Source organism: Zophobas morio, unplaced genomic scaffold (assembly GCF_036711695.1).
Source record: "Zophobas morio isolate AGI-343-1 ecotype UQ-CSIRO unplaced genomic scaffold, CSIRO_AGI_Zmor_V1 ptg000002l, whole genome shotgun sequence".
Classification (NCBI taxonomy): Eukaryota; Metazoa; Arthropoda; class Insecta; order Coleoptera; family Tenebrionidae; genus Zophobas; species Zophobas morio.
In genome coordinates, this window is record NW_026972107.1 from 10,220,807 (window position 1) to 10,245,683 (window position 24,877).

Below are 24,877 nucleotides of genomic sequence, written 5' to 3' on the forward strand. Positions count from 1 at the left end.
AATTATTTGGAATATTATGCCCAATGAATAATTAATGGACCGCATTATTCTGTTCATTTATACGTATTCGTGGTTTCATTTTGAATTTATGGGATATTACGCATCTAGTATTAATTATTCTAATTTACTACATCTCTTTCAATTAATGTGTGATATTCTATACGAACAAATGTTGCATGTGATTGGATGAGAATGCAAATAATTTCTGAGGCAAAAATAACAACGGACTATCCCGATTTTATTAGACTATACTCTCCGAAACTACTGAACTGGTTGTTGTCAAATTTTGTATGTATGTTAAGAATATAGGAATATCATGTGGATGGTAAAAGAGTAACCAAAATTTTACAGCAGTAAAGGTTATTTAAATTTTATAAAATAACGTACTATTCCATTTGTGGTTTATGAATTTTGGGAGTTTCTTTATTCTTCAATTTTTGAATTTTTCAACATTTCGATTTTCAATTTTTTAATTTCTCGATTTTCAATTTTTCGATATATTGGTGTTGAGATTTTTCACTTTTTCAATTTTTGATTCATCAATTTTTCTTTAATTTTCAAATTTTTCAATATTTCAGTTTTGAGATTTTTCAATATTTCGATTCTTCAATTTTTCCTCGATTTTTCAATTTTTCGATATTTTAGTTTCGGAATTTTTTAATATTTCGATTTTTCAATTTTCCAAATTTTCGATTTTTAGATTCCATAATAATATAATTAACAATTACAATGTATCATTATTTTTCTATTTCTCAACTCTCTACGTTTTCAATTTGTCAATTTTTCAATTTTTTGATATTTCGATTTCTTGACCTTTCGATTTTTCGACTTCTCGGCTTTAGACTTTTCGGTTTTTCAATTTTTCGATTTTTAAAATATTAGGTTTTTTGATTTTTCGATTTTTCTGTTTTTAAATTTCTTAACTTTTCAGTTTCTCGATTTTTCAATCTTTTAATTACTCGATCTGTCGAGATTTCAAAGTTTAGATTATTGAGCTTTTTGATTTTTTAAATTTTTGATTTTTCGATTGATCGAGTTTTTTGAAAAAATAGAATACATTTTCAATTCTTAACTTTCCCATTTTTTGACTTCTCGACTTTCAATTTCTCGATTTCTCAATCTTTTGATATTTCGTTTTTCAATGTTTCCCTTGTTCAATTTATCGATGTGTAAATTTTTGCATTTTTCGACTTTTTGGCTTTTCTATTTTTCGATTTTCCAATTTTACCGTGTTCCTATTATTTAAGTTTTTGATTTTCCCATTTTATGTCAATTTAGTTTTGGAATTTTTCAATTTCCCGATTTTTCAGTTATCGATCCATACTTATTTTCCCAGTTTAAAATGTTTCGCTTTATTAAATTTCGATTTTCCGGTTTTTCGACTTTTGAATTTTCAATTTTTCTATTTTTCGATATTTTAGTTTCGGGATTTTTAACATTTCGATTCTTGAATTTTTGGTTTTTCGACTTTTGAATTTATTAATAATAATGTTTATTAATGCCTTAATGACAATATATCACTATTTTTCGGTTTTTCTACTTTATGCCTGTTGAATTTTTCAATTTTAATTTCTCGATTTACCGGGATTTCAAAGTTTAGATTTTTGGCTTTTTTGATTTTTCAAATTTTCGATTATTGTTAAATAATCGAGTTTTCTGAAAAATTAAAATATTTCTTCAATTATGAACTTTTTCATTTTTTTGACTTCTCGACTTTCAATTGTTCGATTTCCCAATCATTCGGGCTTTTCGATTTTTCTATTTTCCAATTTTACGATGTTCCAATTATTACATTTTTCGATTTTCCAATTTTTTTCTCGTTTCATTTTTGGAATTTTTCGGAGTCTCGATTTTTCAATTTTTCGATTCATTTTTCGATTTTTCGATTTTTAAATTTTGAATTTTTCGAGTTCTCGGCTTTTCGTATCTTCAATTTGCGACTTTTCAATTTTTCGATATTTTACATTCGGAATTTTTTTAATATATTTCGATCCTTCAACTTTTTGGTTTTTACTTTTCGATTGAGTAATAATAATATTTATTAGTGCCTTAATTATAATCTATTAATCTATCATTATTTTTCGATTTCTCAACTTCCTACGTTTTCGATTTTTCAATTTTCGATTTCTCGACCTTTCGATTTTTCCACTTCTCGGCTTTAGATTTTTTGGTTTTTCAATTTTCCGATTTTTAAAATTTTTAATTCGATTCGCCAATTTTTATAGTTTTAAATTTCTTGATTTCTCAGTTTCCCCATTTTTCAATTTTTTAATTCCTTGATTTACCGTGACGTCAAAGTTTAGATTTTTGGATTTTTCGATTTTTCAAATTTTCGACTTTTTGATTGATCGGGTTTTTTGAAAATTTAAAATAATTTTTCAATATTATAAATTTTCTATATTTTGACTTCTCGACTTCCAATTTCTTGATTTCTCGATATTTTGATGATTCGTTTCTCGATATTTCACTTATTCAATTTTTGCGATGTGTCGATTTTTGGATTTTTCGACTTTTCGGTTTTTCAATTTTCGAATTTTTTTGTCATTTCAGTTTTGGAATGTTTCAGTTTCCCGATTTTTCAGTTTTTCGATTCATATTTTTCAATTTTTCGATTTTTTAAATTTTGGATTTTTCGAATTCTCTGTTTTGCGATTGTTTGATTTTCCGGTTTTCCACTTTTCAATTTTCGGTTTTTCAGTTTTTCGATGTTTTATTTTCGGGATTTTTTAATATTTTGATTCTTCAATTTTTCGGTTTTTCAACTTTTCGATGAAATAAAAATGTTTATTAGTGCCTTAATTACAATATATCATTATTTTTCGATTTTTCAACTTTTTACGCTTTCGCTTTTAGGATTTTTAGTTTCTCAATTTATCGAGATTTCAAAGTTTAGATTTTTGGATTTTTCGAAAGATCGAGTTTTTAACTTTTCCATTTTTTGACTTCTCAACTTTCAATTTCTCGATTGATCTTTTGCTATTTCGTTTCTCCATGTTTCACTTTTTTTGAATTTTCGATTTTTCGATTTTTCAATTTTACGATGTTCCGGTAAATCAATTTTTCGATTTTTCAATTTTTTATCATTTCAGTTTTGAAATTTTTTAGTTTCCCGATTTTGCAGTTTTTCGATTCATATTTTCGATTTTTCGTTTTTTTTTATTTTGAATTTTTCGGCTTCTTGGTGTTTTGATTTTCCCATTTTCCAGCTTTTTGACTTGTCAATTTTTGATTTTTCTATTTTTCGATATTTTAGTTTCGGGATTTTTTAGTTTTAGATTTAATAATAATAATGTTTATTAGTGCCTTAATAACAATATATCATTATTTTTCTATTTTTCAACTTAATTATGCAATTTTTCGATTCTAAATTTTACATTTTTAAATTTTTCTATTTTTTGATGTTTTGATTCTCGACCTTTCAATTTTTGCTTTAGATTTTTCGGTTTTTCAATTTTTCTATTTTTAAATTTTAATTTTTCAGTTTTTCGATTTCTCAATTTTTCAATTTATCGATTTGCTGAGATTTCAAAGTACAGATTTTGGATTTTTCAAATTTTAGATTCTCCAATTATACGATGTTCGGATTATTCAATTTTTCAATTCATGTTTCCAATTTTTCAATTGTACGATTTTTCAAATTTTGGATTTTTCGATTTTTCAGTTTTCCGGCTTTTCGACTTTTCAGTTTTTCGATTTTTAAATGTTTCAATGTTTTGATCGCTCGATTTTAAAATTTTTCGATATATTAATTTTAAAATTTTTCAAATTTTAGATTTTTGAGATTTCTCAATTTTTTAAGTTTCCGATTTTTCAATTTTTCGTTATTTTATTTTTTTTAATGTTTCGATTGCAGGATCTCCCAATTTTTCAACTTTTCGGTTTTTCGATTTTTCGATTTTTCAATTGTTCAATTTTTTAAAATTTTGATTTTTCGATTTTTCACACTTTAGGAGTGAGAGACGTTCTACGGAAATAACCTTCGACTATTTTTTTTTTTAATTTCTTATACAGGGTAACAAGAAATTAATTAATGAGTAAATTTGTTTTATTGATTAAATTGACACATACTCATGATTTCGCAAAAAAAAAAAATTGTAAAGGAGAAACTTCACATTTTATTGTTTTATAATTTTTCGGAAAAGCTGGATGTTTTATTGTAGTTCAGGGGTGAGGGAAGTTCTGTCGAAATAACTAACTAACTTACACTGTCTTGACTATATTTGGTCTGGCGCGGAGTGCCGAGAAATCGGGTGAACGGGCAAACACTTTCTCCAAAAATATGAATGCATTGATAAAGCCCAAGACTATATTTTTATCTTACGTATCATGTCATATACAGAGTGTATGAGATGTTTTCATTACGACGCTCTATAAATTTACCCTAAACCGCAGCCTGTGTTACCGTAAAGTAGATAAACGTATTGTTTTTTACTATTAATCTCAATTACCCATTTATACGTTAAATAAAAGTAGTTATTAATTTGGAAAACGCACCCACATTTCCTTTGACAGACACTGTAAACACGAACTGACTTTAACAAAAAATACACAACATCATCGGAATAGCGACACATATAATCAGATTAACTGTATACAAGGAAGGATTTTCATCATAGATTACACAGATTGAATTGGACACATTTGTGGTTATTCAAATGCATCATCAGGGGAAACGCAAAATACACAACGGTCTTGAATGTACAAACACTATTGTCGCTCTATGTAATTACTAATTTGACGTTTGTGATCACAATTAAATTAATTAGAATCGTATTACTATTCCTCGTACGTTTAAGAAAATTTATTTAGCAGAGTTTGATGTCAAACAGAGTTATAATAAAACAATGGCGTACTCGTGATTTCATAATATTATTTAGTTTCATAGCGCGATCTAGAGAAGCCATTTCAGACCGGAACTGGATGTTCAGCGGTTTTATTCGACGTAGGGGGTAACTGCATCTTGCCTCGTGCCAATAATTGTAGCCTCGTGTGCATAAATACTGTCTCTGGAAAGCGTTGTACTCGATGTGGATTGCTTTCGACACGCAGAACAAAACGATTACCCAGTTACAAAGAAAAAAAAATTTTTTTCCTCGTAAGATAGTGCTCCACTGAGTTTATGACTGTGTTAGGCCCGAAATTAGGCACGACATAAGCAGATTTCTTTTTGTTCCAGTACATTGGGACCCAAGTACTCGGCTTTATATTTGGATTGGCCGGTTCAGCTGTTCTCCTAGATAATAGCGCCAGAGACTCCCATTTCCAGCCGAGGATCCGGGAAAGTATGCGACGTCTTATCATAAATGCCCATCATGAGGAATCACGAAAGTCCCTTGCCGAGATTCAGGAAGGAGTAAGTATTCGATTGATCGTATCTCTGTCCAGACGGGCGTCAATTAAGCCTTTAATAAAATAACGGTTGTTTTTAAAAGGTGAAGTTGGATCTCGTAAGTGAACTTCATTTAGCTTCTCTGGGGGTTTTAGGTAGAGCAAACAGGGTCTTCCGGTATATCACACACTGTCAGAAGCCTAAGCCGTAGATAAATATTGGTTCTTGTCGGATATTGTGACAGGGATGGTAAAGCTGTTTTTTGTGTGTGTCTGAAAAAAGGAATTCCGCTCAAGTCTTCCAATACAAATATCGTCGTTATTATAACGCACTTGCTTGCTTTAAGGTTTAAATTTCGGTTGGCTTGAATAAGGATTCTCAAATAAAACGTCGTAGGGAATTTATACACCGATATTTTATTTACATCTTCTTACGTTTTTACATTTCTCCCAACTTTTCCTTTTTCTTTAATTTAATGCAAATAAAACTCCCTCGCAGGTACAATTTCCACCAGAACACACATAATTAACTTGTTATAGTTAAGATCTACCGGAATTTCGCTCCGCAAACTTTTCCACTGACCTTTCCCCTTTATTTTCAAAGGAAACACACTCGAGCCCGACTGGGACAGATTCCCATAAACATTGACATTAAAGCGAACGATTACTGAAAAATTCCTTGCATGCAACCATCGCGCTGAAATAATCATCGCAACCCCTACGCCAGCTGGAAGGTTTATAAATTTATTAGACCGCAGTATTTGAGCTCCTGATAAAGAAACTTACCACAGCTTCCGCGCGAATTTCCACTCATTAACCTCACTGCTTGCTTATACTCTGTTTGAGGTAATATGTTCAATTACGTACCTAATGTGTAAACAAGGACCACTAAATAAATATCACCCCGGAGAGGAAACCTGCATCTAAATCTCAATTTGCTGAATAACCGCCGGGATATACATTATCCACGTGTACATTTTGCAGTGCAACCACAAAATTGACGTCTAAAGCACGCCCCAGTCGCCAAAGATAGTTAACACTGTTAATGTTGGGGTTTACCTGCCAAAAGTCGATCCAGTTAGGGTTACACTGTATTAAGAATGATGACACGGATTCATAACAATTATAATAAACAATTACGAAAAGAACTTACAGGAATTAATGGTAATAACTACATAAAGAAATTGGCGCCTTCTACGGCGACGGTTGCTCAGGCGCCAGGGCGCTCTTCTGAAAGGAATCAGGGGTACTGTAGCTGGAAAAACGGCTTTCTAGTCCAAGGTCCAAAGACTAAATTCGGTTCTCCCAGCGTTGGCGCGGCGCGGTTGTCACGAAAACCTCCGTCCATCGGTACCCTAGTTACGATTTCATCACAAATTTTTTGATCTTGGTTGTAATAATATGCAATAACGACTCTACAAGAGACAAACCAGCTGCTAATTATTATCAGTTCAATTTAATTCTTTGTCCTGAATCATAGAAACAATGGACTCGAAGAAACTGATCACTAGCAGGAATTTTTCTCCATTGTCGTCGCACCACTGTCACCTGCAGTTCCCTTCGCCCACTCTTTCAATCCCGCCGATGTGTAAAAGACGTTAAAGCAAGCAAATGGTCTGTACGGCGTGTTTAGACAGATTTATTTAATGTCAAGAGCGTGTCGATGCGTTCTTTTCATCTCTCTTGTACCGCCTCTGCAAATGCTCGATTCAATATCGTCTCTTAAGGTTATTACCTTTCCAATCAGTGTTCAACTTGGGCTTGATGAGGTTTAAATTGCATTAGAATACCTATTTTGGGGGAGCAGACAACGTTATGGCTGCTAATTGAAAAAAAGCAATATCCATACATCAACGCTCCGCTGATAAGTTTCCGCGCTGTTAAAGACTAAGGGTTGTCTGCTAAAAATGGCAAAGTTTTCGCAATTATGGTTGTTTTACTCTTGCGAAATATCGATCCAGGAATGAATTGCAGCAATCTGGACTTGTTGACAGATCGCCTGCTGCGGTGCTGACGGTGCAAGCGATTACTTGTCCTTGAAGCAACCACTTCCCAACGAGTGCAGGGACACCGTCACGGGAAATCCTTTCTACCACGGATGCGTCGACGAGCTCACATGGTTCTTCGAACAGAAGTGCGCCTGGGTTGCCGGACTTGCCATGACCGTGTGCTTCTTCCACGTAAGTCATTTAGTCTAGACTAGAGTTTGAAATTTACTTTTTTTGGGGAAATATAATAATAACAATAAGTAATGCTGTAATTGGCGCCTTCTACGGGGCCGGTTGCTCGGGCGCCAGTCCCCTCTCCTGTGTTAGAGTTGACCTCATGAAGACGAAATTCTTTTTGACAAGTAAGTGTTGATCTCGGCGCTATTAAATTATCTCAATGGAAAGTTTGGCGGGATCGTGGATCGGCGACGTGTTCGGCGACATAATGGTGAAGTGTTGATCACCTGCGAAAAAATTTATCTCGAAGAGCGATTTCTTTGTTAGTCTTGGATTTATGTCCGTTTTTATCTGCTCGCTACACAATCCTGAAAACTTTATATACTTCAAGTGATTAATTGACGGGATTAAGAATTGTCGTGGAAACTATTCTGTGTGGAAGCGAGAGACTTGTTGAGAATTCGAATATGTTTATATTGGAAAAAATCGCAACAGTCCTTGTGCGTCCGTCTCTGCTTTACGGAGCGTGGCTAAACCGCGAAGAGAGAGACGGAGGGCTTTCTGAACGAAACCCGACGCGGAAACTTTATTGATCTGTGCCTGTATTCGTGTTAAACATACACGTAGTTACATGTTAATTTCTGTGAGCTTTAATCTCCTCTTTAATCTCCAACGAGCTTTTTTCAAGAATGAACTTTATAATTATTGGCGTTTCCCTATTCGCTTGTTATTAGCGTTATAATTACGGTGCTAGCTTATATGTCATAATTTATCTACAAGCAATTTGCTTGTTAATTGTCCGACAACTTCCAATTAACGACAAATTAAAAATAATAATGGAGGTTTCGGGAACACTATAATTGTTGTTTAACCCGATGCGAATCCAATTATGCAAAATAAGAACAAACGGTTATTACTGCGCTCAACTTAATGATTTAATAATGATCATTATGATTATTAATATAGATTGACATCTAATAGCACGCGGGACATTGCAGGCAGGTCATCCATTAGTCGATATCACGACTAACGGGAAAATAATAATACTAATGATTTTCGATTATATGTAGAGTAATTTGTAGGGAAATAAATCGGCTGGAGCCCGCGCCCGCACACAAAGAATGGATTGTTAAAATTTTCATGGGCTGTTCCTGAAAAGAACCCAAACGTGTGTGACGAAAGTGGGCGGTCTCGGGGGTATAAAAGTGGCTGGTAAATTTAAACGAGATGCGTGATAAGGGATTTAAATAACCACCAAACCACCACATGTTTAACCACCAAGCTTCAGTTACCACAATCAGCAAATTGTGTAGATGGCTTCGAAAGATAACGTCACCAGCACATCGAGAACCAGGTATACAAAATGACAACAAATGGGCCCTCAACCTGCTGTACGAAACAAATTCAATATAGACAGTCGACCCGAAAAGAATAATCCCTCCAGCGGGCATTTAACTCCGACACACCCCTGAATTACTTGCTACTTGCTGTATTCGGTACCAGAATGTCTACTTCAGTTAACCTTAATATAATTTGTCAAATGTCACTTTAGTTTGAATCCATTGTAGTTACATGTCTGCATATCCATTATAGAGCATTGCCATTTTTAAACCATGGAAGGAATCATGGCTCTACCATCAATGTTCTTGTCTCATGTATGTCAAACGTGGCTCGGGTAAACTGAAACCTTTACAATCTGAATGGTAGAAGCACAAAAGCCGGTTCTATCCAGAATTCCAAAGGCTAAAGACAACTAGGACAGCTCTGCGCTATTATTGTAATATCTTCGATAATGTTTTTCCGCTATTTACTAAAGTATTTATCATCTTTAAGTTTCACGACGTGCAAAACTTCCTATAGTGTTTGTTAAATATGACTACGAAATCGTCGCAATCAGCGAATTACGATGCCCTCTATAGACGAAGCCGTCCGATGATTAATTGCTGCGGAAGTTTTTTGGGGTTTATTGGTAATATCCACAGCCAATAACCGCATTCAAACAAATAGACAACTATTTGCTACCAAGACCGTAAAATTTATGACCACGAAAACATTTCGAATAAGCGATAACTTAAGGTAATATCGGTGGTGCAACATTATTGTCTCGGCTTGCCTCTCGCATTCAATTCATTTCATAAATTTCCCATAATATTGATTTAGTGTCCGACGTCTATGTAGACAATATCGTCAAGTAATATCCGCCTTGAGCATGGATTCCTTGATTAAAGCACGTAAGGGATATACATTACAGGATATCCAGAAATCGCTACATTCTGATCTTTTAAGGCATTCCCTTCCAACAATCTTATCATACACCGCAAGGAATCCGCAATGCATTTATCCTAAACCTTTTATCCTATGTTAACGAAACGAACTTGATTAAATTCCACTGATTCTACTTCGCAAACATCACTATCTCGTTACATCAAAATTTTACACGTAAAAGCGCTATCCTGTTTGTAAATTTTTGGTAAAAATGTATTTTCTCGCAAAGCTTTAACGAGTTCGCAAAGCGGGCTTAAAATACTGTTGTAAGTTTGCAAATATCGAATAATGGACGTTTTTCGGGGATTTTGTGTCAATCTGTGTCAGCTAGAGTATGATTCGGTCAACCAGAAAATTATCTGCTGTGTGTTTTATGGACACCGGAAAATAAGAAAGAGAGTAAATATGGTTTGTTGAAGTTTGTCAGTATAACATGTAACTTAACCACAGCAGTTAGGCATTCCTAATACCCAGTGCTCAAGTATAAAGGTAGTCATGAATCTAACTTTTGATATAATACATATAAACTGTTGTTATTGATTAGTCAAACCCCAAATTTATTTCACTGGATTCGTTCGATTTTTGCAGAAAAAAGTTTACCTTTTATTTTTTCTTTACTATCTATGTAACATTTTTTTTACATTTTTAATTACTTCAAAAACATGAAAAGGGATCTCCAAGATTCTTTTAAACTAGTTCTAAACCTAGATAACAGCGGTCCTTGATATTCTTTCAAATTACAAGGTATCCCCGAGATTGGTTCAAACTACTTCAAAAACCAGACACAAGAGGTTCTCACGATTCTTTCACAGTACTTCAAAATTAAAACAAAAGTGGTTGCCGAGATTTTTTCAAACTACTTCAAACACAAGACACAAGAGGTTTCCGAAATTCTTTAAAACTACCTCAAAAACCAGATACAAGAGGTCCTCGACACTTTTTCAAACCACTTCAAGTACCAGATACAAAAGGTCTCCGAGATTCTTTCAAATTAAGTACTTTAAAACAAAACTCAAGGGATCTCCAAGACTCTTTCAAATTACTTGAAGAACAAGACACAAGTGGCCCTCGAGATTCTTTCAAATTGCTTCAAGAACAGTTCACAGAAAGATTTCCGAGATTCTTTCAGATTACTTCAAAAAACAGACACAAGAGGTTTTCACGATTCTTTCAAAGTACTTCAAAATCAAAACAAAAGTGGTTGCCGAGATTCTTTCATACTGTTTCAAAAACGAGGCACAAGAGCTCCCCGAAATGCTTAAAACTACTTCAAAAACCAGACGCATGGGATTCCCGAGATTCTTTCACACTACTCCAAAAACATGACCAGGATCCCTAGGATTATTTCTTGCACACTGCGATCAGAATAAAGCTGAAAAACAGGTGTAAAATGCGAGCGCAGCGAGCACGTTCAGGTGTAGTTTAAAAAATTATTTAGTGGTAACCCCGACAAGCTAAATTATGAAGAATATTTCCATTATTTAAAAGTGTGAGTTTAAAAATTATTTCTGGGTCAAATGGGATTTTCAAGGGACGGTCTAAATTTTTCCTGCGCCGGTTCAGAAGGTCCCGTTTTGAAATTCTTTCAAATTACTTCAAAAATATCACAAGGGATCCTCAAGATTCCCCCGAACTACTTAAAAAAGAAGACACAAATGTTCTCCTAGATTCTTTTAAAATAGTTTAAAACCAAGACAAGGAATCCCCGAGATTCTTTTAAACTACTAAACCAGACACAAGAGCTTCTCGAGATTCTTTCAAACGGCTTCAAAAGCCAGACAAAGTCCCCGAGATTCTTTCAAACTACTTCAAAAGCTGAACAAAAGTGGTCCACGAGATTCTTTCAAACTACTTCAAAAACCGAACACAAGAACTCTCCGAGATTCTTTCAAACTACTTCAAAAACTAGACACAAGGGTTCCCTCAGATTCTTTCAAACTACTTCAAAAACCGAACACAAAAGCTCTTCGAGATTCTTTCAAACTTCTGCAAAACCAGACAAAAGGGATTCCCGAGATTCTTTCAAACTACTTCAAAAACATGACAAGGATCCCCAAGATTATTTCTTGCACACTTCGATCAGAATAAAGTTGAAAAACAAGTTTAAAATGCGTGCGCAGCGAGCACGTTCAGGTGTACTTTAAAAAATTATTTAGTGGTAACCCCGACAAGCTAAATTATGAATAATATTTCTGTTATTTAAAAATGTGAGTTTAAACATTATTTCTGGCTCAAATGGAATTTTCAAGGGTCGGTCGAAATTTTTCCCGCACCGGTTCAGAAGGTCCTGTTTATGGAACTATGAAATTCTTTCAAATTACTTCAAAAATATCACAAGGGATCCTCAAGAGTCCTCCGAACTACTTAAAAACGAAGACACAAATGTTCTCCTAGATTCTTTTAAAATAGTTTAAAGACAAGACAATGGATCCTCGAGATTCTTTTAAACTACTAAACCAGACACAAGAGCTTCTCGAGATTCTTTCAAACTACTTCAAAAACTAGACACTATAGGTTCCAGAGATTCTTTCACACTATGTACTTCAGAGACATGACAAGGATCCCAAAGATTATTTCACACTACTTCAAAAATAAAATAAAAGAAGTCCCCGAGGTTGTTTTAAACTACTAAAAAACCAAACAAAAGGGATCATCGAGATTCTTTCAAAATATTTCAAAAACCGGACAAGAGATCTCTAAAATTCTTTCAAACTACTTCGAAAACAAAACAAGAGCTCCCGAGATTCTTTAAAACTCTTTAAGTCAAAAACATGACAAGGATCTCTGAGATTCTTCGAAACTACGCAAAAACAAAACAAAAGGAGTCCCCGAGATTTTTCAAACTACTTCAAGAACCCGGCACCAAGGTTCTTTCAAAGTAATTCAAATACAAAACAAGTTGTGATCACTAGTGTGTGTGAAACTGAAACACCATGGATTCAAACTTCTTGAAAAACAATACACGAGGAGTCCCCGAGATTTTTTCAAATTAGTTACAAAACCAGACATAAGAAGTCTCAAAAATTCTTACAATCTACTTCAAATACCAGTCACAAGTGGTCTCCAAGAGTTTTTCAAACTACTTCAAAAAGAAAACAGAAGGGGTCGCCGAAATGTAATCAAATTACTTTAAAAACAAGTAATCCCCGAGATTCTTTCAAATTGCTTTACGAACAATACTTAAAAAGGTCCTTGAGTTTCTACAAATTGCTTCAAAAAGGAGACAGAAGGGGTCCCTGAGATTCTTTCAAACTACTGCAAAAACCATTTACAGTAGGTTTTCGAGATTCTTTACACCTACTTCAAAAAACCAGATGCAAGGGATCCTCAAGACTTTTTCAGATTACTTCAAAACCAAAACAAAAGTGGTGCTCAAGATTCTTTCAGACTACTTAAAGAAACAAGCACAAGGTATCCTCGAGATTCTTTCAGAATACTTCAAAACCAAAACAAAAGGGGTTCCCTAGATTCTTTCAAACTACTTCAAAAACGAAACACAATGGTCGGAGAGATTTTTTTCAAATTGCTTCAAGAACAATTCACAGAAAGATCCTCAAGATTATTTTAAATTTCTTCAAAAACATGACAGGTATTCCCAAGATTCTCCCAAACTACTTATTTCAAAAACAAAACAAGGGATGCTCATCCCCGAGATTCTTTCAAACTACTTCAAAAACCAGGCACAAGTAATTCGCAAGATTTTGCCAGACATAAGGAGTCCCCGAAATTCCCTCAGATTACTTCAAAACTACAACCAAAACGGGTCTCTGAGATTCTTTCAAACGAATTCAAAAACTAGACACAAGGGGTCCCCGAGGTTCGAGCAGACCAAAACAAAAGGGGTCCCACTATTTTTTTCAAACTGCTTCAAAAACCAAACGTATGGGGTCCCCGAGATTCTTTCAGATTACTTCAAAACCAAAACAAAAGTAGTTTTCCATACTCGTTCGAACTACTTCAAAAATCAGGCACAGGGTATCCCCGAGATTCTTTCAAACTATTTCAAAACCAAAACAAAAGTGGTACCTAAGATTCTTTCAAACAACTTCAAAAACAGAACGAAAGGGGTCCCTGAGATTCTTGCAGTTTTGTCAAACACAAGACAAGGGATCGCCACGTCCAGGTCTCTTTCAAAATACTTCAAAACCAGAAATATATGGGGTTTCCGAGATTGTTTCAAACTACTTCAAAAACAAAACGCAAGGGGTCGTCAAGATTCTTTCAAATTACTTCAAAGACAAGACATCATGCGTAGGGGCGTATTTGGTCTTCTAAAAATCGAGAATTGTCCAAATTTTGTATACTTTTAAATGAAGTAAAATTTCGGCCCCTGACTCTCACCACAGTTTCAGACGATGTTATGAGAAGGACACTACGACCGGTGGCAAAATCTGAAAAATCTCGAAGCCTCACTAGAATAATGGACCAGGGGGATTTACAAATTTGTGTAGTGGCTGAAGAAAATGAAGTGATCAGGAATATCGATTTAGAATAGGAGCGTATTTTTAAGGGCGAGCAAAGAATGGCGTGCAGATAATATCACAAGGCGACCAAAAAGTGAAGGTTAAGGCAGTTCTTTTTCACGTTACTTTTCGAATCATGGACAATAATGACAATGGCCAAGCACAAGTTACATATTTCATTAGATGTTTGAGAACTGTCTTAGAACATTTTTAAACCAGGGACTTGACGGAGAAAATTGACGTACAGATAAGGTAGGGGAAATTGGGATGAATTGACCGCACGTTATAAATATGGAAAAAATCGCAGGGTGAGCAAGACGATGGCATAGCGAAATTTCTAATTCGGTGTTTGAAACATTAAAAGTTTTCCGTTGAAAATTGTTGAAACCGTCACGAAAGGATCAAGACAGGTTAAATTATGAAACGCGGCGAGCAAAAGTGTCTAGTGAAGTGAAGAGGTGGAACAGAAATTATTCCAGCTATTCTAGCCCCGACCCCGAAGAGCGAGTTCTCTAGAAAATTAATTTTACTTAGTTGGCCAAAAATGTTAGACCTTGTATCATTAAGTACAAGTCTTATGTGTGAAGGCGTGTTGGGAGTAAATTAAAGGGCGCCATAGAGTTTGTTGATGAGTTGTTTTCTTCAAGAATTTCCGGCGCCTCGGCAGGAATTGTATTCAAATTAACTAGCCCGTAATTATTTTTATTAAATACCTTAAGTTGCTCGCTTTTACTTTTATTGTGTCATTGTCGCGCTTTTGTTCAGCGAACAAGCCTTGTTCGTAACAAAGCTAATAATGTAAGCTTGCATTCCAGCTAACGATGTCCATTTGTTAGGAACTTTATTTTGTAAGTTTAGTAGCTCCGGTCTTTCTTTGTCGCAAGGGTAATATTTCCCTCGCTTTAAAGAGATGAAACGAATTAAATAATAAGAATAACTTGGCGCCATCTCTCAGGTGTGACATTTCCACTTAATGCAATAACCGATGATTGTTCCTCGAATTTATGCACGACAAAAATTTAATCAAGAGCTTAAACGCACCGTCAGATTCGAAATTATTTAATCGTGACGGAAATTTCGCATCCATTATCAGTTTCACGTTGCATGAAATTGTAGCTCTGCGTTCGTATTAACTACTTAAAATCCGCACGTCAGGAGTGACACGGTGTCAAGCTTGACAAACCCCGTCCAAATGGTCCATCGATTTTACATCATATTTTACGATCAGCTACACCAAAATTGCATCTCGAGGGCGGCTGCCGCCCCATAAAATGATACTAATGGTAATGGATGTAACTCAATCAAATTAAACAATGAAGTCGGCAGACGGCGCGGATGACGTTTTGCGAAAAGCTCCTCTGCAAACACCGCAGTACAAACAAAAACGTGCTTACATCGAACCACCTGACGCGGTTTACGTACCTACGCACGATAAAAGCTCTCCCTCAAATTCCTGAGTTTATTTGATGTGTGAACGCTGCTGTATCGGACGGGTTTATTATGAATTATAATTAAAACCGTTAAGGCTTTGTTTTCGCTATGATTAAATTATTTATTTATTTTTCGGAGCGGGGTCTCGTCATGTGTCAGACGCCTCCGTCAAGATAATAACATTTTGTATTATACGACAAAATTTCAAAGTATATGAATACATTATTTTTTAGCTGCACCCCTGAAACTTATTATATTTGATACGAAACTTTATCGCTTTTCGACTTGGTCAGGAATATACGATGATGTAGGCTTCATACATTTCCGACATTAACCTTATTTACTTATTCATATTTGCAATAATCATACATTTATGTGCCATTAAGTTGACAGAACATGATATCCTCGCTTTAACTCAATATATTACGGTTGTGTTTAGTGATGTTACGATCAATAGTTGATATGAATGCTTCTTCAGATAAAGCACATAAACCCGATCCGGCATTATATTTTTTATTTTATTAGGTATTTTGTTTTTGTTCACTAATCACACTCCAGCACTCCACAAAGGCTGCTGGAAATTTTCGAAAATGGTGATCTGCACTTCCTCTACAATATATAAATACATTATAAAATCGTAAAATACTTATTATTCGAACGTAGGGAGATATTTCCCCCAAAAGATTGTTTTAGAGTTATATAATTCGACAACAAGAATTGTGCTTGTACACGCTGAACGTAAGCAGAACTCGATTTAACCATTTCATCTTTTTTATGTCTTATGAAGAAAACTTACTAACGCAACACATAAAAGACCAATTGTCATATTGATTTTGCACTTTTTAAATTCATGTTGCTTTTTTCTCTGTCGTATATTTTCCTTCGTCATTTGTCATTTAAAATTCACACATTTTTTCTTTAGTCAACGGGACCACAGTAATATGTTAGTTGTGACATGTTTTCTCCACGTTTCATAACCCCTAGGGTATGGTAAAATAGGTCTGCCGCTTCCACCGCTCTGCCTGTAAACTTTCCGGACGTTGGGTTGTTTTATCATTTAATCATTTTTCGATTCCTTGAAGTTTTTTGGTCCAATTAGTTGGTCTTAAGATCAGGCACTCGATTCGCTAAATATATAGAAACAGACACATCAGTTGGTATCATTTTTCAAAAGTCCAAAAATTTAAAATTAAGAAAAAAATCAGGAAGAAGACACTTTTTGAACCCGAATTCTTGTTACGGAGGTTCCAATCAGTGAAGAACCAATTTTCATTATGTTGAGAAAGAACCCAGATAGATCGTGTGACATGGTCGAAATGCCGAAATTTTCCATTTCTATTCAATTATTGCAACACAACTCCAAAAGGGTTTTACATTTTCCCTTGCGATTTGCACCAGTCGATTCCCTAAAGTTTTCGAATCCAACCGGGTGTTCTTGAGACCGATTACTCTGTCCCTTTAGTATCTAGAGTGGGATATATGGTCGGTTCCATTTTCCGAAAAATTAAGAAAAAAATCAGGAGTCTGCAAAGAGATTTTTTGAACCTAGATTCTTGTTTTGGAGGTTCCAATTCATAAAGAGAATTTTATTAACTTGAGAAAAAACTCATTAAAAGGGTAGTTTGATGTGATAGAAATTCTAAATTTTTCCATTTATACTATACTAAAAGCTACACAACTCCAAGACGATTTTAGAGATCAATTTCTGGTTTGCACCACTCGATTTCTTGAAGCTTTTTGGTCCACCCAGTTTTCCTTCAAGCCGAATACTCAATTCATTTGGTGTCTAGAGATGGATATGTCGGATGGTGTCATTTTATGAAAAATTCAACTAATCAAAAATTAAGAAAAAATTCAGAAGTCCAGAAAGCCACTTTTTCAGCTCGGATGCTTGTTACAGAGGTTCCAACTGGTAATGAGACCTATTTTCCTAAAGCTGAGAAAGATCCATTGAAGTGAGGTAGTTTGACATTGTCAAAATTCTCATTTTCTTTTAAATTTATATTTAATTAACCGCACATAACTCTAAAAAGGTTTTAGACTCCACCTTGCGGTTTGCACCATTCGATTGCTTGAAGTTTTTGTAGTCCAATTAGCTGATTTTCGGATCGGACATTCGATAGGTTTAGTATTTACAGACGGATATATCCGTCAATTTCATTTCTCTAAAGAATAGACAGTTCAAAACTTATTAAAAAATTCGGATGTCTGTGGAGAGATTTTTTGAGCCCGGATTCTTGTTTAGAAGGTTCAAATTCGTAAAGGAACCAATTTTCATCAAGTTGAGACAGGACCCATTAAAGAGAGGTAGCTTAATGTAATAGAAATGCTAAAATTTTTGATTTCTACTATATTAAAGGCACCTAACTCCACCACGGTTCTAGAGATCAATTTTTCGTCTGCACCATTCGATTTCTTGAAGCTTTTTGATCCAGCCAGTATGCCTTCATGCCGGACACTAGATTCATTTGATGTCTAAAGATGGATATGTCGGATGGTGTCATTTCCTTAAATATTCGACCACTCGAAAATTAAGAAAATATTCAGGAGTCTGCGGAATTTTTTTTAACTCGGATTCTTTGCTGAGAAAAAACCACCAAGGAGAGGTAGTTTGCTGTAATAGAAAGACTAAAGTTTCCAAATTCTACTAACTATACCAAACCGCATATAACTCCAAAACGGTTTTTAAGATCATCTTTTGGTTTGCACCATTCGATTTCTTGAAGCTTTTTGGTCCAACCAGCTATCCTTTAGGCTAGATATTCGATTCATTTGGTATCTAGAGATCGATATATCGGACGGTTTCCTTTTTGCAAACAATTCAACTACTCAAAAATTAAGAAAAAATTCAGGAGTGTGGGGAGACATTTTTCAGCCCGAATTTTTATTGCGGAAGTTCCAACTAGTAAAAAGACCTATTATTATGCAATTCATAAAAAGTTAATTAAAATGAGGTAATTTGACATTGTCGAACCGCTCAAAATTTTCATTTGTATTCCATTAACGGCAGATAACTCAAAAATGGTTTTAGACTTTACCTTGCGCTTTCCACAATTCCATTTATTGAAAATTTTGGGTCCAACTAGCTACTCTTCAGGCTGAATACCCGATCCGTTTAGTGTCTAGAAACGGATATATCAGTCGGTGCCATTTTCATAAAAAGTCGACAACTCAAATATTAAGAAAGAATTCGCAAGTCCGAGGAGAAATTTTTTGCGACCGGATTCTTATTTCGGAAGTTCTAATTAGTAAACAAACCAAATCTCATTAAGGTGAACAAAAACCTATTAAAGAGAAAAAGTTTAATGTGATAGAAATGCTAAAATTTTCAATTTCTACAGTATTAACGGCACATAACCCCAAAACGATTTTAGAGATCATCTTTTGGTTTGCATCATTCGATTTCTTAAAACCTTTTGGTCCAACCGGGTATCCTTCAGGCCGGATACTCGATTTATTTGGTATCGAGATCAGTGCATCGGATGGGGTCATTTTCAGAAAAATTCAACTACTCAAAAATTAAGAAAAAAACAGGAATGTGGGGAGAAATTTTTTCGGCCCGCATTCTAATTACGAAGGTTCCAACTAGTAAAGAAACGTATTATCATCCAATTAAGAAAGAGTCCATTAAAGTGAGGTAGTTTGACATTGTCGAAATGATCAAAATTTTCGTTTTATTCGATTAACGGCACATAACTCAAAATGGTTTCAGACTTTACCTTGCGGTTTCTACCGTTCCATTTATTAAAGTTTTTGGGTCCAGGTAGCTACTCTTCAGACTTGATACTCGATCCGTGTAATATTTAGGGACGGATACCCAATATCATTTTTAGTCGACAACTCAAAAACTAAGAAAGAATTCAGGAGTCTGTGGAGTTTAATGTGATAGAAATGCTAAAATTTTCAATTTCTAACGTATTAACGGCACGTAGCCCCAAAACGGTTTTAGAGATCATCTTTTAGTTTGCATCGTTCTATTTTTTGAAGGTTTTTGGATCACCCAAGTATCCTTCAGGCCAGATATTCGATTAATTTGGTCTCTAGAGACTGATATATAAGGTGGTGTCATTTTCCTAAATATTCGACCACTTAAAAATTAAGAAAAAATTTAGGAGTGTTAGGAGAAATTTTTTGAACCCGAATTCTTGTTTGGGAGGTTCTAACTAGTAGAGAGTTTCATTAAGGTGGGAAAAGACCCATTAAGAAGACGTAGTCTCCTGTGATAGAAATGCTAATATTTTCAGTTTCTACTATACCAAACGGCACATAACTCCAAAACGGTTTTTTGGGATCATCTTTTGGTTTACACCATTCAATTTCCTGAAGTTTTGTAGTCCAACTGAGTGTTCTTGAGACCAATTACTCGGTTCCTTTAGTATCTTGAGACGGATATTTTTATCAGACGGTGTCATTTTCCGAAATATTCACCACTCAAAAATTAAGAATAAATTCAGGAGTCTGCGGAGAGATTTTTAGAGCCCAGGTTCTTGTTTCGGATGTTCTAGGACCAATTTTCATTAACTTGAAAAAAACAAACATTAAAATACGTAGTTTGATGTGACACAAGTGTTAAAATTTTTTATTTCAACTATATTAAAGGCAGATAACTCAAAAGTGGTTTTGAAAATCATCCTTTGGTAGAAACCATTCGATTTCTTGAAGCTTTTTGGTTCAACCAGTTATCCTTTAGGCCGGACACTCGATTCATTTGGTATCTAGAGATGGATATACTGGATGGTGTCATTTTCTGAAAAATTGAACCATTCAAAAATTAAGAAAAAATTCAGGAGTGTGGGGACACTTTTTTCAGCCCAGTTTCTTATTACGAAGGTTACAACTAGTAAAGAGACCTATTATTACCCAATTAAGAATCAATGATTAAAGTGAAGTAGTTTGAAATGGGCAAAATGCTCAAAATTTTCATTTATATTCCATTAACGGCACATAACTCAAAAATGGTTTTAGACTTTATCTTGCGGTTTCCACCATTCCATTTATTGAAGATTTTGGGTCCAACTAGCTACTCTTCAGGCTGAATACTCGATCCGTTTAGTATCTAGAAACGGATATATCAGTCGGTGCCATTTTTATAAAAAGTCGACAACTCAAATATTAAGAAAGAATTCGTAAGTCTGAGGAGAAATTTTTTGCAACCGGATTCTTATTTCGGAAGTTCTAATTAGTAAAGAAACCAAATCTCATTAAGTTGAACAAAAAACTATTAAAGAGAAAAAGTTTAATGTGATAGAAATGCTAAAATTTTCAATTTCTACAGTATTAACGGCATGTAACCCCAAATCTGTTTTAGAGATGATCTTTTGGTTTGCATCATTCGATTTCTTAAAACCTTTTGGTCCAACCGGGTATTCTTCAGGCCGGATACTCGATTTATTTGGTATCTAGAGATCAATGTATCGGATGGGGTCATTTTCAGAAAAATTCAACTACTCAAAAATTAAGAAAAAAATCAGGAGTGTGGGGAGAACTTTTTTCAGCCCGCATTCTAATTACGGAGGTTCCAACTAGTAAAGAAACGTATCATCATCCAATTAAGAAATAGTCCATTAAAGTGAGGTAGTTTGACATGGTCGAAATGCTCAAAATTTTCATTTTTATTCCATTAACTCAAAAATGGTTTCAGACTTTACCTTGCGGTTTCTACCGTTCCATTTATTAAAGTTTTTGGGTCCAGGTAGCTACTCTTCAGACTTGATACTCGATCCCTTTAATATTTAGGGACGGACATATTACCCAATATCATTTTTACTCGACAACTCAAAAATTAAGAAAGAATTCGGAAGTCTGTGGAGTTTAATGTGATAGAAATGCTAAAATTTTCAATTTCTATTGTATTAACGGCATGTAGCCCCAAAACGGTTTTAGAGATCATCTTTTAGTTTGACCGTTCGATTTTTTGAAGGTTTTTGGATCCCCCAAGTATCCTTCAGGTCAGATATTCGATTAATTTGTTCTCTAAAGACTGATATATCAGGCGGTGTCATTTTCCTAAATATTCGACCACTTAAAAATTAAGAAAAAATTTAGGAGTGTTGGGAGACATTTTTTGACCCCGAATTCTTGTTTGGGAGGTTCTAACTAGTAGAGAGTTTCACTAAGGTGGGAAAAGACTCATTAAGAAGACGTAGTCTCCTGTGATAGAAATGCTAATATTTTCAGTTTCTACTATACCAAACAGCACATAACTCCAAAACGGTTTTTTGAGATCATCTTTTGGTTTACACCATCCAATTTCCTGAAGTTTTCTAGTCCAACTGAGTGTTCTTGAGACCGATTACTCTGTTGCTTTAGTGTCTAGAGACGGATATTTTTATCAGACGGTGTCATTTTCCAAAATATTTGACCACTCAAAAATTAAGAATAATTCCAGGAGTGTGGGGAGAATTTTTTCAGCCCAGTTTCTTATTACGAAAATTCCAACTAGTAAAGAGACCTATAATTACCCAATCAAGAATCAGTTGATTAAAGTGAAGTAGTCTGAAAATTTTTATTTATATTCCACTAACGGCACAATACTTAAAAATGGTTTTAGACTTTATTTTGCGGTTTCCACCATTCCATTTATTGAAGTTTTTGAGTCTGATCTAACTCCCTTTAGACTGGATACTTGATCCGTTTGGTATTTGGAAACGAATATATCAATCGGAGTCATTTTTATTAAAAGTCGACAACTCAACAATTAAGAAAGAATTCGGAAATCTGAGGAGAAATTTTTTGAGACCGGATTCTTGTTTCAGAAGTTGTAATTAATAAAAAGACCAAATTTCATTAAGTTGAACAAGGACCTATTGAAGAGAAATAGTTTAGTGTGATAGAAATGCCAAAATTTTCAATTTCTACTGTTTTCACGGCACTTAACTCCAAAACGGTTTTAGAGATCATCTTTTGGTTTACACCATTCGATCTCTTGAGGCTTTTTAGTCCACCGAATTGTCGTTCAGGCGGGATACTCTATTAATTTGGTATCTAGAGACGGATATATCGCACAATGTCATTTTCCGAAAAATTGAACAACCCAAAAATTAAGAAAAAATTCGGGTGTCCTTGTAGAAATTTTTTGATACCGAATTCTTGTTTCGGATGGTCTAATTAGTAATCAGACCAATTTTCAATCAGTTGGGAAAGGATCTATTAAATCAATCATTCGATTTCCTGAAGTTTTTTAGTCCGATCAGATAATCTTCAGGTCAGACACTCTATTCCTTTAGTCTTTAGATTTAAAATACTTAGTAGTAGGTAGTGTAGATCTTTTCATGTTTTTGTTAAACTGTCTCCTTCAAGTCTGTGATCCAAGGATATACAGGTTGTTATTGAAAGGTACGTACAACAAAATTGACAGTTCTTCGCGAAGTCTAAGAAGTTTGAAAAACTTATTTTGTGTTATCACAATTATAAGGAGAAAATTAACCCTTATCCAACCTTTTTAGACGCTACTGAAGGATAAACAGGTAAAATTAATTTATTTTAGTAAATCCTAGCAACTGTAACAATAAAACTTTGGCAAGACTAAATGTTGCTATAGAAACGGGAGATGATCTTTTTATCAGAGGCGTACAACGAATTTTGACATAAATTTTAATAATTCGTATCTCTAAAAGGAGAACTTTTACTTGAACTTTTTTTAACTTTTAGCACCCGTACTTCGAGACTAATTGCCGATTTTATTTTGTACGTACCTTTCAATAACACGCTGTATAGTTTTTATTCAGCAAAGGAAAAGCCACCCTTGTTTGTCTCCATTTTTGAGAATGAAGACATTTTAGCTAAATCGAGTACACTAAGTAGCTGCATAGTTAAAGGAATAACTCTTTTTTCTACTTCCCCGAAAGGAGAAAAATGTTCACATTTTTTTCACTAGTGAGACAAGTAATACTATTTCCGGCGTTGAAAAGTTTATTAGAAGCACTAGACAGTTTTGTCTCAGCTTTGTTTTCGTTCAGAAGTGCGCTCCTTTTTATAGTTAAGTTTTTTTGATTTTCATGACCTGACAATATTTTTCTATTAACTTTTTTGTTATTTTATTATCTTTTCAAATAATTAAAATACAGCTAAAAATAACACAAGAAAAGAAATATATTAATGTAAAAACACAAAAAGAAGTAAAAATAAACTTAGCACGGCTTGTATTATTCATTCCTAGCTTCACAGAAATGAATTTTTAATAAAATCCCGAGTGAAAAATCCCCCGTGTCATTGAAAGGATCCAGATTTACAACTTCATAATATAAATATTGCGAAAAATTGCTTTACAAGTGAAAATATCACTGCAAGCGTTAATAGAAAACAAGACCCGGCGCTACCTTTGTGAAACCCAGAAATTTTCTTCTCTCCAGCGCCTCCCGCTCCACGTAATGCTGCTTTGTCGGCGCAACCGTTTTTGTGATATAGTATGTAGGAAAGCAGTTTATATGAAAATCAGCTTTTAGGATGGCATATAGTGGCAGCAAAACTAGGACAGATATAATTTAGACCGGCTGCATGTTTTATGAAATAAGCAGGATTAAGGCATTAGTCCTTTGCGTATGTGACAGCGGGAAGGATGTGCTGACACAGTACATTTATATTAACAACACCTGTGTCGTAGTCTAGGCCCAGATCGACGGAGACACCTTAACTTTCAGACATCCACTGTCTTCCCCTGGGAAATTCGCCGTGCATTTGGTAACACATCTAGGGTTTACGTCTTCATTAAGTTACGATAAACGTCGATAAATTGCGGTGTCACACCATTTCATCGTAATTTAGCGCGAATTAATTAATTTATGCGCTTTTGAATGCATTAATGCCGTCATCCCGATTCTAATGGGGTCATAATTTCGCGCAATGTATTGAAAAAGGTTCTAGAAGCTTAATATTCCTTTTAACAAAATTTTAAACCGAAATCTTCATATCAAAGCAAAGACCTTATCGCTATTTTTTTTCCAAACGCTAGAAAAGTGAAAAACAAAAATTTTAATCGAATCACGGTCTGACTGGATTAAGTTCTCGCTCCATGTATTATCTCGAATCTCTAATGGAATAATTAGCCCATAGCAGAACTAGAGGAAAAATCTTTTGATGTAACTTTAAATGCATTATTCATTCACGGCACTTCATTACATAACGAGGGCCTGAAGACATTTTAACGGAGCGCTGAACTAATACAGAATCAACAGAGTACAAATTTCGTTATGTGTGCATCCCACTCCTTAAGCCCCTCTTCACACG

At 34.6% G+C, this 24,877-nt stretch overlaps 1 protein-coding gene across 1 annotated transcript in view; it reads left to right on the forward strand.

The window, feature by feature from the left end:
• Positions 1-24,877, forward strand: part of LOC135127432 (tetraspanin-2A) — a 165,893-nt gene that overhangs the window by 119,432 nt on the left and 21,584 nt on the right. Inside the window, exons 3-4 of the mRNA XM_064053874.1 lie at positions 5,177-5,353; positions 7,323-7,508. Of these exons, the coding sequence (XP_063909944.1) occupies positions 5,177-5,353; positions 7,323-7,508 (363 nt within the window). The remainder of the gene's footprint in view (positions 1-5,176; positions 5,354-7,322; positions 7,509-24,877) is intronic.